At 40.7% G+C, this 18,391-nt stretch overlaps 1 protein-coding gene across 4 annotated transcripts in view; it reads left to right on the top strand.

Annotated features, from left to right (window-relative positions):
* Positions 1-18,391, top strand: part of TTC28 (tetratricopeptide repeat domain 28) — a 623,568-nt gene that overhangs the window by 517,361 nt on the left and 87,816 nt on the right. For all 4 annotated transcript variants that reach the window (XM_077874163.1, XM_077874162.1, XM_077874165.1 and 1 more), the window contains one exon: positions 714-879. In XM_077874163.1, coding sequence (XP_077730289.1) covers positions 714-879 — 166 coding nt within the window. The remainder of the gene's footprint in view (positions 1-713; positions 880-18,391) is intronic.

The raw sequence follows: 18,391 nt of genomic DNA, 5'->3' as shown, positions 1-18,391 counted from the left end.
GTCCTCTTTGCTCTTAATGAGACTCTGAAGCTTTCACTGGGGCTCTAATCCAATCAGAGAGGACCAGCGTTTTCCAGGGCTGACACACCTCATTACCATTTGAGAATATGTCCTATGTTTATTGCCAGAAAACTGCTATGGATTGCTTCAGTTTCATGCAGCCATAGTTTTTTGCTCCTTTAATCCATTAATGATGGTTGACCAGTTAGTCTTATTTAAAAATGGCTTAAAATATTTTTATCTGGCCTTTGTACTACAGTGTATTTGTTTTGACTTGCTTTTGAGAAATGAAAGGTCTTTGAGTAACACAGTTTCTGCTTGGCTAGTTATATTTTTGTTCAGGATTTCAGTTTCTGGGGAGAATATACCTTGGCACGCTCATGCACTATTCGGGAAAGAAAACTTTCCCTAGTTGGTGCTTCTGAGAAGCATCTGTTTGGAAATACATATGAAGTAGTCATCATTCCATGAACTTCTAAATATATTGTCAGAATCAGGAGCCTTATCTTGAATTCCTAGTTTAAAGCACCAGACCTGATAACAAAAGCTGTGGAAATGGGTACTGACCAAACTCTGGAAAACTCTCTTGAGACATCAGATTTCAGGATTTCTTCACATGGTTTGGATGCCAAAGAGGGCTATCCTCTTGCCTTCAGCTCTCCCTCCCACAACCTCGATGTTGCATAATACTGGCTGTGCCTTTCTTGTTTCAGGAATTCTGAAGTTTCATGAACATTACCTGGGTGATAGCACAGTGGAAAACTCCAGTGACTTCCAGGCTGGCAGCAGCGCGGCTCTTCCAACATCCACCAGCTCGGCCCTGGAGCAGCACATCGCCAGTGTGAGAGAGGCCCTGGGGGTGGAGTCTTACTACTCGAGGCAAGTAGTACAATGTTCCTAGTCCCACATTCAGATACAGTCTCAGGGTTGTTAGGGTTTTTTTCTTTCTTTTGTAAACATCCTATTTGAACTAAATGGAAGAAATCTTTTGGAATTCTCACTTTAGTGCATAGTCTGTTCAAGTTGCTTCAGGAGAAACAATATGTGTCTCTGGAGCATAGACCCCTTACTGGGCTGTCTTTATTCTTTTTGGTAATTTCCCTTCAGATAGGTAAAGTTCTCCTCAGAGATGCACATTTTCTGAGGAGGGTTTGTTTGTAGAATGTGTAAACCTAAGCATGACTTTGAATTTAACATACCAGCTAATTAAAACTGAGGTGATTTTTGAGTTATAAACCAATTAATAATGAATTTGCTTGTACTACAGTCAAATGCCTGTTTGAGAGAGTAATTTAACACTGGTGACAGGATCTGTGCATTGCGAGGCTGAGGTGAAGACAGTTGAACTCCCAGTATGGAAAATAGAGAATGGAAGTGCTTTCTGCAAAGATTGTAAAAGTTATATGCTTATGGAAATGTTTTATCACGATTGACTGTTTTACATACAGAAAATAATTTCCACAAGCACCCTGCTGCTGGGGAAAATCAAAAGAAGAGGGTGCCGTGGAGCGGGGTGGTAGCCAGATTTTCAGACATCTCAGTCATCCATCCTGTGCTTTAACAAGTGTCGAGAAGGTCTGTGTGTTAGCTGTGTCAGGTTCCAGAGACATCTGCTTGTCTCTTGAATGATTTCATTTGCAATCATGGAAATCCTAAGATATCACCATAATTCTTTGGAGATGCTTATCCCAGACTCCCAAGTATGTGTTGGTCATTGCTAGCAGCTGGATTGATCTTTGGGGTGCTTATGAAGTTGAGGACAAGTTCTTAGATGAGCCTCGATAATGTAATGTCAAAGGTGGAAGGTGCTGTTGGGTCTTCTAGCCGAACTCCTTTATTTAGCAAAAGCCAGCATGAAATAAGACTGCTGACAGCCAAGTTAGTGTCAGAGCTAGGATCACAACAATAGAGATCTCACCCAGACTCCCAGGCCACTGCTTGTTCTGTTCTTAATTATCAAAATTAATATCATATTTGAGAAAATAGCCAAAGCATGTAAGAATGTCATCTCCAGCTTCTGTGTGTATGAAGTATGAACAGGCTTCAGCCACATGCACACATTGTTGTCTTATTTCTTCTATGGCTGCAGTGCATCCTGGAGCATCTCTTCCCTTTTCCCTGGGTAGCATTGTGGTGATTACAGGGGCTTGACAGTTTGGTAACCCCAAGAACTTGGAAGTAAGGCTATTCTCTGAAATGTAATTATACATGACCATAAAATAGGTTAGGCCAGGGGTGTGCAAAGCTGCTTCAGCAGACAGAGTGGTACCTCAGTCTGATTCCAATGTAACCTGACCAAAGTTATTGCATATCCAAATTGAGTGTTAAAGAAGATGGTTGGCCAGCCATAGAAACAGAAAATGAGGGAGAGGAGGGCAGATTTGGGCAGTGCTCATTTCTGACACTGTCAAAGGGAGATAGAGTCTTGGCTAAGGGACTTGAAGTCCTATTTGAAGGCTGTTCCCACAGTAGACCTGCAGTCTTCATGTTCTCTTATCCTTCCCGTTTTCCCTCCTTTCCACAAATATTGGGACACCTGCTTTATACTAGGTACACCAGAGATCGGGAGTAAGGTGGTGAGTAAGGCAGACATGGCTCCTATTACCAGGGACCTGAAATATTAGAAACAACAGAGCATATACAATCTTTTAATTAAAATTGCCGTAGCACTTAAAGGAAAATGCAGGGTGGATAAAAATGTGTAAGTGAGGAACCTATCTGGGGAGTTGGGGAAGCTTCCTTGGGGAGAGGATATTTGAGCTGAGCTCTGAAGGAGGAGGAGAAATAGAAGAGATGAAGGCCACCTTAGGCAGTTGCACGAAGGCTTTCAGTAACTCTGGTGGAGAAGACCTCTCAGGTTATCTCCCTGCCTTCCCTTGTTCAGGTCCTGTGCTTCTTGTCAAACCTTCTGATTATTATATGGTTTCTCATGTAAGTCTACATGCAAATAGACAATGTGCAAAATAAACTGGCCTTCTGGTCTGTGCAACTCTTCTTGTTTAACAAATGTGCGCTCTCAAGGCAAAGCCTCTTTGAGCACATTAACATCAAATTTTCAAACTTGTAGGACCACAGTCCAGAGCCTTCTCTGAGATGAGATCATGAAGGGACACAAGCATGCAATGCCTCCCATTTGAAACCTCTGTGCATGCAGAGGTAGTTTTTGTCTGTTGCCTCTGTTACAGCACTGTGGTGGCCACACCTGCATCATCTCAGGGCAAACCAACCCTGATAGGGCTCAGCCTGCATGAAAATATAGATTTTATTTGATCCCAATTCTCATTGTATCTAGATTAGGATTCATCATCAGAAGGAAGGGGACTACCCTTTGACTCTTCCCAGTGTCTTTCCCCACCCACCATTGGCCACTATGTTTAACTCTAAACACTTGTGCCTAAGCAGTTATTTTGTATGATACTGGAGATTGAGTAATTTTGCTTCCAGGTGACTTTTGAATTGAAAAAATGGCTTTGGGTTATAGTTCAGCTCTTCATCAATGGTAGGGAGAGAAGAGAGACTGTAACTTGATTAATTCCCCACATTAATCTTTTCCTCTCTACTCTATATAGAAAGCTAACAAGGTAGGGTGAGTCCTTAGGGATCTCTGTAGGATGTTGGGTGGCTTGATGCTTAGTATGACTTTGTTGAACTGCCCCTGATAGCTTTGATACCCAGTTTAGGCTGCCAGAAATAAGGTCTTTTCTGCTGCTTTGGATTCGTCTTATTAGAAATTTGTTCATATTTTGTGAGCTTAACCTCAAAATGGAATACTTCAGTGACATGGTTTGAATTTACTAGAATGGAGTTTTGTGAGACTCTGGTTTCTGCCTCACAGTTTCATGAAAACAGTATGAAAATTTCAGTGTCAGATAAATTATTGTTCATCTATAAAATTTTAAAATATTTTTAAAGCTATAATGCTTAATAATAGTAAAGATGCAGTGGATAAGCAGTCTCATACAGTAGGGATATAAATTAGTCTAGCCTTTCTAAAATTAATCTGCCAGTAGTATAAAAAATCATTAAATGTTCATGCCCTTTGACCCCCAAATTCTCATTTTGGAAATATGGTAAAGAGGAATATTTATAATAGACCTATATATTATAGAAAAAAATCATGTATTTATATATTTATTTGAGAGAGAGAGTGTGTGAGTGGGGAGGGAGAGGCAGAGGGAGAGAGAATCTTAAACAGGCTTCATGCTCAGGGTGGAACCCGATGCAGGGGTTAGACTCATGACCCTGAGATGATGACCTGAACTGAAATCAGGAGTCAGATGCTTAACTGACTGAGCCACCCAGGCACCTCATTATAGAAAATTATAAAACCCTAAATGTCCACAATAATTGAATGTCAAATTATTTTATATCTATCCAATATAATATTACATTGTAATTAAAATTATGTTTATAGAGAATTTTTAATCACATAGCCAAATGTTTACGGTAAAATATTAAGTGAAAAAATAGGATATAGAATTATTATAAATACTAATTTAAATTTTATAATATATACAAAATATGGGTATGAAACATAAGAAAAAAAATCCTTAGAAGGAAATAAGCTGTAGTGTTAGTGGTAATTATAGGTGGATGGTGGAATTATAGATTTGTGGAATTTTATTCTTTATACTGTTCCTTATTTTCAGTGTTTTCACAATGGACACATGTTACTTTTTAAATTAGAAATAAAGCCATGAATTAACAACTCTGTCACTCAAAAGGAAAAAAAGAAAGCTTTCTGTAATCAGCTTACATAGAATAAAATCCAAGTTTTGGAGCTTTGTACCATGATCTAGCTTAGCTCTAGGAAGGCATTCTGGGTTTATTTTTCATCTTGCCTCTTGGCAAACACCATGCTCCAGCTACCATACCTTCTTTTCTTTTCTCTAAATGTACCCTGTGCCTTCTTCCCCTCTCTAGCTCAGGTATCTCTAACCTCTGAATCTGTAGGTGCAGCTGCCCACCAAACATCCCTGCATGAGAATCTTCAAGGAATCTCTAGTCTAAAATCTCTAAATCCCAACTCTTGAGTTTCCCCATTTCCCTCCTCAATTAGTCATTGTAATATACACCACATTAACAGAATGAAGAACAAAAACCACATGATCATCTCTATAGATGCAGAAAAGACATTTGACAAAGTTTAATATTCTTTCATGATTAAAAAAGAAAGCACTCAACAAGCTGGGAAAAGAAGGAAATTACTTCACATAATTTCATAATTTTTTATGTGTATGAAAAACTTACAGCTAATATCATACTCAATGATGAAAACTGAAATAATTCCTTCCAAGATCAAGAACAAGGTAAGGATACCCTCTCTTGTCACTTCTATTCAACATAGTACTGGAAGTCCTAACCAGAGTAATTAGGCAAGAAAAATAAAATAGAAGTCCTCCAAATTGCAAAGAAGAAGTAAAATTATGTCTGTTCACAAGTGACATGATATTATATGTAGAAAACCCTAAACATTATACCAAAAACCCTGTTAGAACTAATAAAAAAACAAACAAAAAAACTAATAAACATATTTAGCAGGGTTGTAGGATGCAAAATCAGGACTCAAAAATCAGTTGCATATCTATATACTATAATGAATAATTCGAGAGGGAAATTAAGAAAACAAACCCCATTTATAATAGCATCAAAAAGAATGAAATACTTAGGAATAGGGCAGCCCCCATGGCTTAGCAGTTTAGCGCCACCTTCATCCAAGGGTGTGATCCTGGAGACCTGGGATCAAGTCCCATGTGGGGATCCCTGTATGGAGCCTGCTTCTCCCTCTGCCTATGTCTCTGCCTTTCTCTCTCTCTCTTTCTCTCTTTCTGTCTCTCATGAATAAATGAATTAAAATCTTAAAAAAAAGAGAAATACTTAGGAATAAATTTAACTCAGGAGGTGAAAGACTTTATACTGAAAACTGAAAAACATTGCTGAAAGAAATTAGAGAAAAAAATAAATGGAAAGACATCCCATGTTCATGGATTGGAAGAATTAATATTGTTAAAATGTCCATACTACCCAAAGCAATCTATAGATTCAATATAATCCCTATCAAAATTCTGATGGTATTTTTTACAAAAATAGAAAAAAATATTCCTAAATTCATGTGGAATCTCAAAGGACCCCCCAAAAAACTGAAGCAATTTTGTGGAATCAAAACAAAGCCAAAGGCCACACACTTCCTAATTTTAAAACATCACAATGGTATAGTCATCAAAATGGCAAAGTACTAGCATAAAAACAGAGACACACAGGTTAATGGAATAGAATATACAAGAAATAAGCCCTGACATATAGGTCAAATGATCTTTGACAGGAGTATCAAGACTACATATTAGGGAAAAGGATAGTCTCTTCAACAAATGGTGCTGGAAAACTGGATGCCAAAGAATGAAGTTAAACCCTTGTCATACACCATATATAAAAGTTAACTCAAGGGCAGCCCAAGTGGCTCAGCGGTTTAGCATCGCCTTCAGCCCAGGGCGTGATCCTGGAGACCTGGGATCGAGTCCCACGTCAGACTCCCTGCATGGATCCTGCTTCTCCCTCTGCCTGTGTCTCTGCCCCTCTCTCTCTCTCTCTCTCTGTGTGTGTGTGTGTGTGTGTGTGTGTCTCATGAATAAATAAAATCTTAAAAAAAAAAGTTAACTCAAAATAAATTAAAAACCTAAAACATAAGACCTGAAAGTATAAAACAACTAGGAAAAGCTTCATAGCACTGAATTTGGCAGGGATTTCCTGGGTATGACAACACAGATAACAAAAATGAAAATTACACAAGTGGGATTATATCAACTTTAGACTTCTACACAGCAAAGGAAATAATCAACAGAGTGAAAAGACAACCTATGGAATAGGATAAAATATTTTCAAACCATATATCTGATAAGGAGTTACTATTTAGAATATGTAAAGAACTCCTACAAGCTAACAACAACAACAAAAACAATTTGATTTGAAAATGGACAAAGGACTTGAGTAGACATTCTCCAGAGAAGATAAACAGATGGCCGACAAGCACCTGAGAAGATGCTCAACATCACTAATCATCAGGGAAATGCAAATCAAAACCACAATGAGATACATATCACCTTACACCTGTTAAGATGGCCACTATCAGGACACCTGGGTGGCTCAGTGGTTGAGCATCTGCCTTCAGCTCAGGGCGTGATCCTGGTGTCCCAGGATTGAGTCCCACATTGGGCTCTTTGCCAGAAACCTGTTTTCTTCCTCTACCTGTGTCTCTGCCTCTCTCTGCATGTCTCTCATGAATAAATAAATAAAAATCTTAAAAAAAAAAGAGATGGCCACTTTAAAAAAAATAAACAGGAAATAACAAGTGTTGGCAAAGATGTGAAGTCAGAACTCTTGTGTTCTGTTGGTGGGAATGTAAAATGATGTAGCCACTATGGAAAACAGTATGGAGGTATGTTTTTTACCACAATAAAAAAAGGTATAAAAAATATATTTGAAGGGTTCCTGGGTGGCTTATTGGTTAAGTATCTGCCCTCAGCTCAGGTCATGATCTCAGGGTCCTGGGATCGAGCCCCACGTTGGGTTCCCTGCTCAGTGGGAGCCTGCTTCTCCCTCTCCCTCTACCCCGCCCCCACTCATTCTCTCTCTCTCTCTCTCTCTGTCTCCCTCTGTCTCTCTCTGTCTCTTTCTCAAATAAATAAATAAGATCTTTAAAAAAATGCATTGGAACCTGCCTACTCTGTCTCTACCACCACAAGCACAGTGGAGGTCCCCCATCATCTCTATCCTGAACCACTGCTGCTGCTTCCTCTCTCTGCCTTCCGCCCCCTTCACTCATAGATGTATTTCGGACTATGCTTCCTTGTTCTCCCCATCACAAAGGATCCCCTTCAAAGGTTCTGATGTTTTCTAGATTTCACATTCCTTAGGGCAGCCTGCAAGCCCTGGTAATCTCGCTTCTGTCTGCCCTTTGTTTTTGTTTTGTTTTGTTTTGTTTTTAGATTTTATTTATTTATTCATGAGAGACACAGAGAGAGAGGCAAAGACACAGACAGAGGGAGAAGCAGGGAGCCCGATTTGGGACCTATCCCGGGACTCCAGGATCACGCCCTGGGCTGACGGCATGCGCTAAACTGCTGAGCCACCCAGGGATCTCTCTGTCTGCCCTTTGAATGACACCTCTAGTCCTTCAGCTTGACGTAGCCCTCGGCCTCTTTTCACCACCAAGGCTTCTCCAAGGGCTGTTCTACCTTAAGGTTTTGCTTGTGCCCTTCCTTCTCTGTGTAAAGTTCTTACCACTGCTGTTGGCTGGTTCCATCTCATCCTTCAAACTCCTGCTTCCATGGTAATTCCTCAGAAAGGCCTTTCAGAAGCTGACCTGTTGGTTTCATTCACCTCTGCATCCCCAGTGCTTGGGGGCAATCTTGCAACATAGTATATGCTTAATGAATGTTTAAGTGAGCAACCAACTGACTCTCTGAATACACACACTAAGCACTTCTCCCTGCTGCACGGAATTACCCTAGTTTTCCTACAGATATTCTAATTGTCCAGTCTCACACCGTTTCCATCAGGACCACCTAGAGACCCAAGTCCAAATCAGGTTTTTGCCTCCCCTCTCAGGTGCTTAATAATAGCACTTATTTTGTTCTTCCTTATTTTGTCATCACCTGACTTGAGTGTCTTCCCAGGCAGATGGTGATACCATGGAAAGCAGATGCTGTGTCCTCTCTGAATGCTCATTGCTAACACAGTGCCTGGCCCATAGTGAAATGCCCATAAATTTGAATTTCAGTCACCAGAAGATGTGCTGTGAGCACACTCTCTGTTCATGCTGGACTGATTTATTGACTCTCTTTTTCTAGTGGATGTAAAATACACTGTGCCCCTAGAAATTGAGTCTCTGTGCCTTGGGGAGCACCTTCATTCAATTACCCACAGCCTGGCTGCGGTGTCCTTGTTATTCTACAGACCGTTTTTGCTTTCTTTAATGGCATCTTGCTGCTGAAAGGAAGTGCAGTGCTACAAAGGAGTTTCTGAAAATGGATTTAAAATAAAAGAACTGCTTTTATTAAGTGTTTAATAAGGACTTCCAGTCCCTTCCTTCCTCCCAGATCAAAAGAGGCGTAGATTGAAACCACTGTATTAGAACATGAACCTCCCATAAGGGAGATGTTATGAATTTCAAAACACATCTTCAGTTTTTAATTCTGATACTTAGCCAGAATCTTGCTGTTTCCTGGACACCTGGGACAGTGCAGTGACACTTTGGTGATGCTAAGCTGACCGGTGAGAACACTAGTAGGTGTGGAAGGAGTGCTTCCAAAGGATTTTAAATAAATTGCAATCATAGACTGCCCTTATAATAGGGGAAATATTCTTTCATTGTAATGAATATTAAACCTTGATAAATTACAGCTGTTATTTTTGTTTCTTTCGATGCTTTTCTAGATTTTTAATTTTTTTACAGAAAGTTATTTTTCTAATCTAGTGCATTTTCTGATTTCACTGATTAATTTAGATTGTACCAGTTTGTAAATGCTGATGACTTCAGTTAGTTCTGGACTGATAACAAGTGGCAACTGTTCAATCTGACAGCACCAAGTGCTGGAGGAGATGTGGGTCCATGAGATAGCTCGTATGAGGCTGGTGAGAGAATACATAGGAACAACCACATCAGCAGATAGGTTAGTGGGCAGCCCGGGTGGCTCAGCGGTTTAGCGCTGCCTTCAGTCCAGGGCATGATCCTAGAGACCCGAGATCGAGTCTCACGTCAGGCTCCCTGCATGGAGCCTGCTTCTCCCTCTGCCTTTGTCTCTACCTCTCTCTCTCTCTCTTCTCTGTGTATTCTCATGAATAAATAAATAAAATCTTTAAAAAAAAGAAGAAGAAGACAGGTTAGCATTACTTTCTAAAGCTGAATATTCACTTAGCCTTTGACCTAGGGATACATCAGAGGTATACTGTCCAAGAGAGACTTTTGTATGTGAGCAAGAAATTTCAGAATTGCACTGTAAACATAGCAAAATGCTGGAAACTCACATGCCATCAGTGAGAGGGTGGATGAGTAATAGTCCCAAAATGGAATATTAAGTAACAAAGAGATGAGCCAAAGTGAACCCAAAGATGTGGCTAAATCTTAGAAATATAATCAATGGGAAAAAAGCAGATTCCCAGATATTAACAATAGCATAAAGTCCTTTTAATAGAATTAAAACAACTAAAATAAAAAGATGCTTTTAGGAATATAGCTAGCTCTAATAAAACTTATATAGAAAGGACAGGCAGGGGAAGATGGCTATGGGATTTGAGATGGGACTTTCCTCTGTCTGGGGAGGCAGGGTATGGGCTCCCTGGGAGGTAACAAATGGTAAGATGTATGTTATTCTCTGCATTTTGTTTTGGGTAGTGGTTTTGTGAATACTTATTAGATTATTTAAAAATTACTAAGTAGGGGATCCCTGGGTGGCTCGGCGGTTTAGCGCCTGCCTTTGGCCCAGGGCGCAATCCTGGAGTCCCGGGATCGAGTCCCATGTTGGGTTCCCTGCTTTTCCTTCTGCCTGTGTCTCCCTCTCTCTCTCTCTCTCTATCATGAATAAATAAATAAATAAATCTTAAAAATAATTACTAAGTAAATCAATGAAAGCAGGCCATGTATGGATCAATGATGAAAGAGTGTCATGAACCAAAGATTATGATTAATCCAATCCCAAAGAGATCCTCCCACCCCCCAAAAAGAAAAAAAAGCACAATTTTTAAAACAAATTTCAAAAGCCAGATTGACTATGACGTATTTAATCCATGCAAATGGACAATTGATAGATTGCTTTAGATTATTTGTATCTGTTCTTTGAAGCAAGTACCCAAGCATTGTCATTGTCATACTGTTGCTTATTTTAAGTTACAATTTGTACTTGAAAGTTGTCTTTATAATATTTTCTAATTCTGGATTTTTTTAATAAAGATTTTATTTATTTATTCATGAGAGAGAAAGAGAGAGAGAGAGAGAGAGGCAGAGACACAGGCAGAGGGAGAAACAGGCTCCATGCAGGGAGCCCGACATGGGACTAGATCCCAGGTCTCCAGGATCAGGCCCTGGGCTAAAGGTGGCACTAAACCCCTGAGCCACCCGGGCTGCCCCTAATTCTGGCTTTTCGATAATCAAAGCTGACCTCCCAATCAATCTGAACTAGTGAGTTTTTATTTTAAAAATCAAATATTTTTTTCTTATCCCAAATCATTTCCAGAACTATGTGGAGTAAAAGTGGATATAATAATTTGGGACATTTATTTTGTTTCTTAAAATAAAGAATTTCCAATTTCATTCTAAATTAGGGTAGGTTACCATTTTTTTTTTTTTTTTTTTTTATGATAGTCACACAGAGAGAGAGAGAGAGGCAGAGACCTAGGCAGAGGGAGAAGCAGGCTCCATGCACCGGGAGCCCGACGTGGGATTCGATCCCGGGTCTCCAGGATCGCGCCCTGGGCCAAAGGCAGACGCTAAACCGCTGCGCCACCCAGGGATCCCTAGGTTACCATTTTTGAAAATAGTTTCTAAGCATACAGTCCATCTGTGCCAGAGCTGGTTCTGAGCCTGGAAATATATGCATGCATAATAGCTAGAGTTCTTGGCCTTGCAGTAGCTCACAGTGTGAAACATACAACAAATGTGTAGATTATTAATCCACCACATGCAAAATGTTATGATAAAGGTCTAAACAAAGAAGGCTGCTCCTGGATCTGCCTTCTTGGAGGCAAGGCAGTGGTTCCAGAGGTCTCCAGGGAGATGACATTTGAGGGGGGCCCTGGAAAATGAGGGGAGGAAAGTCACTGTGAGTAGAGGAATTCCTCCCTGGGTGAAGGGATAGAGGGGGTAAAGGCTCATGGCTTCTAGATGATGAATGGTGGTTACAAGAGTTATCTGTCCTCTGCCATAGAATTGTCCTCTGTGTCACAGCCACTCAGCTGCCTCCTGGGGCTCACCTCCTTCCTGCAAGACCTGAAGGTGGGCTCCCTTTCTGATGGAATGGGTTTGCCTGTCTGGGTCTCTTATGTCTTGTCTTCTTGGGACATGGCTGGGTTCCAAAAAGTAGACATTATCTATGAGGTGACTCACTTAGGCTCACCTCTATAGGTTTGAGAAGATGATGCCAGCTTAGGGATTACGTCACTGAAGGGACACAGCTGCAGAAATGAGTAGAACACACATAGGTCTTATGCCCCTGATTCCCGAATTTAGATTCCTTCCAAAAGGCTGAGTACAAAATAAATTCAGAAAATTTCATTCAGTAAGCTTCTTAGAGTGTCAGCAGCTTAGCAAGAAGGATAAGTATAGTTGGTCTTCTTGTCTGACCTCTGAAATAGCTAAATTGATCCCCTTTTGTATGTCTCATGAGCTTTTTAAAAAACAGAATTCTTGAAGTTGCTGAGTTTCCCATTATCCATGGGAGGGATAATCTGGTGAATGGTAGAATCAGCCGAAAGACAAAAAGCAGACAGCAGTGAAACAGGAGAAAAGCTTTCTCTGCCTGTCAATTTGGCCCGTGTGGGGTCTGGAACTATGAATGGCTTGGGTTTCCCTGGACCAGGGCCTGACATTTCTGTACCCAGGCCACAGAGCACGGGCCTGTTTGGTAGATGCCATGAAGACCTGGCAGGACATTTCTCCTTTTATCTCTTGTTTCAGATCCTTGTTTGTGGTCCCAAATCTTGGAATGGCATCCCTGCTGGAAGAAGGGCCAGAGAGAGATGGGGCGGGGTGAATCTATTGACCAATCCAGACCTTCAGTGCTTCCCTCTCAGTTTCACATCAACTGTTGGCTGGCTGTTGCCATGGCCAATTTTGTAAAAATTCTTTGAACTAATAAAATCTCAATATCCCTGACTTTGTATATCCTGCCCTTTGCCCCAGTGAAATTCCCTAGCCTTTTCTTCCTGATTGATTGAGTGCAGCTTTATCTAACAATCGATATTTAAGACAGTTAATATATAACTCTTGGCTTATTTTGCTTTGGGAAAATGACCCCAGTATAGCCACCAAGTTCCTCTTTGAACTGGCTAAAATAGGCATTGTTTTTCATCCCATTTGTACTTTTATGATTTGAGAACAGTGGTTAAGGAGGCCCTAGATGGGTGCCGTCCTTAAAAGAGCACATTTTACTGTATCAGACCCACAAGTCACACTGTACTAGTCAGGTTTTCCTCCAGAAGAGTCATGAACAACCCAAGATTTCAGAGACTTGTAACCACAAACATGTATTTCTTGCTCTGGAGCTATAGATCAGCTGGGGTAGTTCTGCTCAGGCTGCCTATTGGGTGTAGGTCTCTGCATCTCACCTTTCTGTGACCAGTGGTATCCAGACAAAACTCTCCTCATAGCAGAAATCAGGATTGCAAAGGACCAAGAAAAACAGATACTTTTAAAGCCCTGCTCACCTCTCATCCACTCATGTTCCATTGGCTAAAGCAAGTCACACTGACACAGTAAGTCAAACATCAGTGAGGCAGGAAGTATCTCTCTCCCATGTAGTGAATACGAGCTGAATAGTAACAGAGCCTCTCTCTATCCCTCACCTGTGGATACCTGGAAAGAAAGATAAGGATGATCTTTGCTCAGGCCTCATGCTTCTGTTCCCTTCAGTATCTTATGGTTTACCCTATTTCTGCTTGTAACTCTCTCTGCTCAATATAGCACATGCCCAGGTGGATGAGGCTTTGCAAGTACCCTTTCATCTCCTTCCATGGCTTCCCATCTTCCTCCCATTTACCCCTGGGTACTTTCCTTTCCCCTGGAAACATAATCTTCCTCAAGGACACATGTCTACATCCTGGCCCCATGTCTCCCTTGGTTTCTAGGCTTGACCTTCCCCCTGGAATTCACCTCTAGCTCAGCACATGCAAAATGATACCTTTGCTCAGGCAGCTGCCCAGCAGTGTCACTAACTGACATGCTGTTAGTCCCAGTTTTTCCTGTTTTAAAGCCTCCATCTTTCCTCCCAAAATTCCTTTGTTTTGAGGCTTTTGAATCATTTGTCCTTCTATTTCCCTTGCCTTTATTGCTGTTTATTTAATCACTAAACTATTTGATCCTACTCATTTGGTCCCTTCCCCTTACTGTGGTAAGAACCACAACATGCCCCCATGACCAGCCTGGCCTTCCTGCTCCCTTCTCCTCCCATCAGTGCTTTTCGGCTGTCTGTTGTCTGAGGACTTTTTAGAAGCTCTGCTGTCATCTAAACATTTCCACATCCCATAAGCATCACAGCCCACAGAGAATGGTGATGGCCGAGGAGTACCTGCAAATGAAGTTGGTTCTCAGGTTACATTGTCCCATACAGCCTATCCCCCTCTATTTCCTGGTGTCAACTCTCTGTTCACATAGGAGGCAGTTCTTCCCCCTGTCACCTCCACACCATGCACATTCCCATGAGTATACATTTGCTTTCTGCTTCTGCCAGTGTGGGATCCCCTGGGGTTCTTTCTCCCAAGGCATTGCTTTTCCTGAAGGCAGGAAAGGCTGACACAGGTGGGGAGAAGCCAAAATGCAGGGACAAAGTAGATGATGCTGCTATAAAGGTGACCCCCTCCTTCCTCTCCCCTTTTCCTACCTCCTATCCAGGATTTAGAAAAGTCTGAACACATAGTGCATAGAACTCTGATGTATCCTTGTTGGCTATCTGGAATTAAATTGTATAAATTTAGCTCAGTCCCAATAAAGAGAGTCTCTGAATGCCATGCAGTCACATCTTTCCTCTATATTACTCGCCCTTAGCAGTGCCTAGTACCTAAGAGGCCCTCCACATGTGTTCACTGGATGAGTGGGTCATTAGAAGATGAAAAGAACGAACTGCAGGGGTTACCTCCAAACTGGGTGCACATCTCCTGACACACAGTCAATAGAGCATCATTACCATATGGTTAGCATGTATTATCAGTATAGCAAAGCATGACACAAGTGATAACCTGTGTTTCAGAATCATTGCTCTAGCCTTTTCTTCCTACTCCCATCCCTGTGCAGTACCATGAAAGCAGGGCATTATCCTAGACACTCAAAGAGGTGGACTCACCCAGATCTGGTAGTTAATGCAGACCTTGAACTACATCCATGTTACAAAACTTGACCCGTAGGCCAGCACATGAAACTCTTCTGATTCACAGTAACACGTTAAACTCGTTAAGGCTTCAAAAGTAATGAGATGTTTTTTTCTGGCTTTTGCTAGACTTATGCTAATGCAGTGAGGAGTCAGTGCTAAAAAGCGGGGAGAGGCAGAATTGATTTAAGGATCTGTCACTTCCAAAAACATACCATCTGATGGAGACAAAGTTATCATCGTAAACTTGTCTTTTTCTTTATTCCTGTGCATGCTGCTCATCTCACTGCTAATTAGAAACATCAGGAGAGAACACTTCATTGTTCTGGCAGCCCTCACAAAAGCTTTCCGCTTTTAGGAAGGACTGAGTACCTTCCCATCGCAGGACTTGGTTCATAGCTGTCGGGCACTCACTCTCCTCCCCTGCCTCAGTGTGTGGGCCATGTGCAAGTGTGTTGCTGATCTGGGCTTCAGCCTGTTTTTCTGTGTCCTCATCTTCAATGTCACAGGTGGATCAAGCAAGTAGATGCTTTTATCTAAACCAGAGGTTGGATTGACATATCCTGTCCATGAAAAGGTATAGCCATGGGAAAACTTTCAGATCTTTCTGTAAGTTCACAATATACATTTATTAATTAGAGCTGATGAGGTTGAAACTTATGCATCACATATTGATTATCCCCTCAAGGCTGGAGAGAGCCTTCCTTGTGAAGATTAAGTACAAAGACGGAGGGATACATGACATTGAGTTCCTTTCTATAGCTATCTACTGCAAACCATCTCTTATTTGGACCTGTTTCTTCCGATGTTTTGGGTGCCACATTCCTGTTGACAACTTAGGAAATCTCTTTGGGGTTGTTGTCAAGTCTGGGTAGTTCTACTGCTGTGGATTTCACTGTTTCCTTCTTGGCTGCCCCTAATCACAGTATTATTTATTGAGTAAGATTCATTTTCTAATGTCTTTTCCCCTCTATGGACTCGAGAGCCATCTATGGTGGGACTGGGTTTGTCCAATTTACCATCAGTATAGTACCTGGAATGTAGTTGGCTCTCAGGGAAATTAATTACTGAATGACTAAATGAGATGGGCCTACTTTTTCATTTTTCAATATAAACATGGTCTCTTCATAATTACATGAAAGCTGAAGTTGGGAATGTTTCTGATCAATGCTAGAATTGGTCTGGCTATGTATGAGAAAAATCCTTTCCAAAGAAGGACGCAGAATGAGCAAACACGGCTAACACTAGAGTGAAATGAAAAGGAACAAGAGTGTGTGTATGTACAAACTTTCTTTCAATCAAGCATAAACTAATGTTTTATTGTATTTTTCTTCTTGTCTGCTTCCTCCTACTTTGGCTCAGTGTTGAGTTTTAAGCCCCAGAGATAAAAACTCAGCTTAGTTTATAGTGGGTAAGGGCTTTGGATTACAGTGTTTTTGAATGTTGGAAATGGCTAAATTAAAAGAGATAAGGAATTATAGTTGGAAGAAACTTACAAGGAGGAAAAAAGCTATTTGTCTAACTTGGCTTTGAAAATGAGTCAAACAGGCAAGAGGATCCATATTCTGTAAAATATGTCATTTCGGTTTCCCATGGTAGGTAGGATTTTTCAGTAGATGGATAAAGCTTTGATTTCATCTTACACTATGAAATAATATTAATAAACTGAAATATAGAACATGCCTTGGTGGGTACTCTATGATGCCAAGTGAATGCTCAGGTTTTAATTCTGACTCCGTATCAGGACCTCTCAGATTCCAAAGAAGAGGGAATGGGCCTCTGCTGGCCATTTTCCATGTGTCGGACACAGGTGTACAAACTCAGAGATGTTTTTAATAGCCTCCAAGGCTGTGATTGTGGTCCCCATTTTACATATCAGGGAGCAGAAACTCAGAGCCTTTGAATGAATTGTCAAGGGTTCACAGCTAGTTAAATGCTAGAAAAGCAACTCAAGGGTAGGCTTTAGAAAGGGATTCTCAAAAACAAAGAGTACCATCATGCCTCCTAGGGCTCTGGAATTACATCTTCAAATTATTTTGTTTGAGGATAAGAAAAAGACTTACAGAAAATGTCTCATTCACTCCTTGACAGGCTTTTGCTGTCCTTTGGGAGATTTTGGCAGACTTTTCTCCTCCCCTCTGGAAACTTGCATTGAGTCTCCAGTACTAGTAGGTATTCTCCAGTCTCACTGGCCTTAGCAGTAAGATGGAAGGGAGAAAAATGTGGAAAAATAAATAAGATGAAAAAGTAGAAAAAGATTCTGTCACAGTGCAGTCAAATACATCACTTAAATAATCTTACTATGGTGAATTTGAGAGCAAGGAGAATGATTTCTCATTGAGAAATGAAAGTCCTTTGACTTGAAGAATATTTTCAAAAAATAAATCCTTCATTACCCTAGATATTTCTTGAAATGAAAATAGTCCATATCAAGACCTATCATGAAAGAAATAATTCCACAGTCCTTGAAAAGTTACGTATTTTCTGTTCAAACATTAAAGTAATCGTTTAATCTTACATACAATTCCCTGAACTCTCCCTAAATAATTGCCTTGGTGATTTTAGCTCAACCTTGAAATAGACTTGGATCTGTTGTATATTCGACTTTATTTGAAAGAGAAAAGCAAGTTTAAAGACCTAGAGACTTCACAGGTTTCAGCCCTTTGCCTGTGGGGACTAGAAGAGAGGAAAGAGGCAAATGTGTGGGAGCTCAGGGTGGAGTGAGATATCAGCTCTAACACTAACAAAGCCACCTGATATGTACATGGTACTTTATAGAACGTCTACCAGGCAGCCTCACATGTAGTGCTCAGTTTACCTTTACAGGAGCCCTCTGAGATAGGTAGGGCAACTCTTGGGATGCTTCCTTTCAAGATAAGGATATTGAACCTCAAATACTGACTTGTCCAAGGTCACACAGCTAAAGAATAAAGTCAACACTTGAACCCAGACCTCCAGCCTACTGCTCTTTCCATCAAGCCATTTGTCTCTCTCAAGCGGCAAGTATATATTATGGATAAGCTCTTGTTAGATTTGCCCAGGCTCAAGCAAAATATTTGACTATAATGGAGCTTTCCCTATGTTTGAGACATGTGATTGTTGCCTGGGGTTTGTAACAGTATTTATAGAAATGGAATTTGAGCTGTGATAATGAGGTTGTTTTCTGTTTAACACTAAAGCTTTAAGAGGAGCTCAATTTAAGTCAATAGCATATGAGTAAACTGGTCTACTTGTACATAGCTTGGGCATGTGGATTCCAAGATAAAGCTGAAGCTGCTTAAATCAAAGTGGAATAAGAAAAAGAAAAGAAATAAATAACG

The sequence above is a fragment of the Canis aureus genome, chromosome 27 (assembly GCF_053574225.1).
Source record: "Canis aureus isolate CA01 chromosome 27, VMU_Caureus_v.1.0, whole genome shotgun sequence".
Classification (NCBI taxonomy): Eukaryota; Metazoa; Chordata; class Mammalia; order Carnivora; family Canidae; genus Canis; species Canis aureus.
This window is presented reverse-complemented; position numbering and strand designations above follow the sequence as displayed.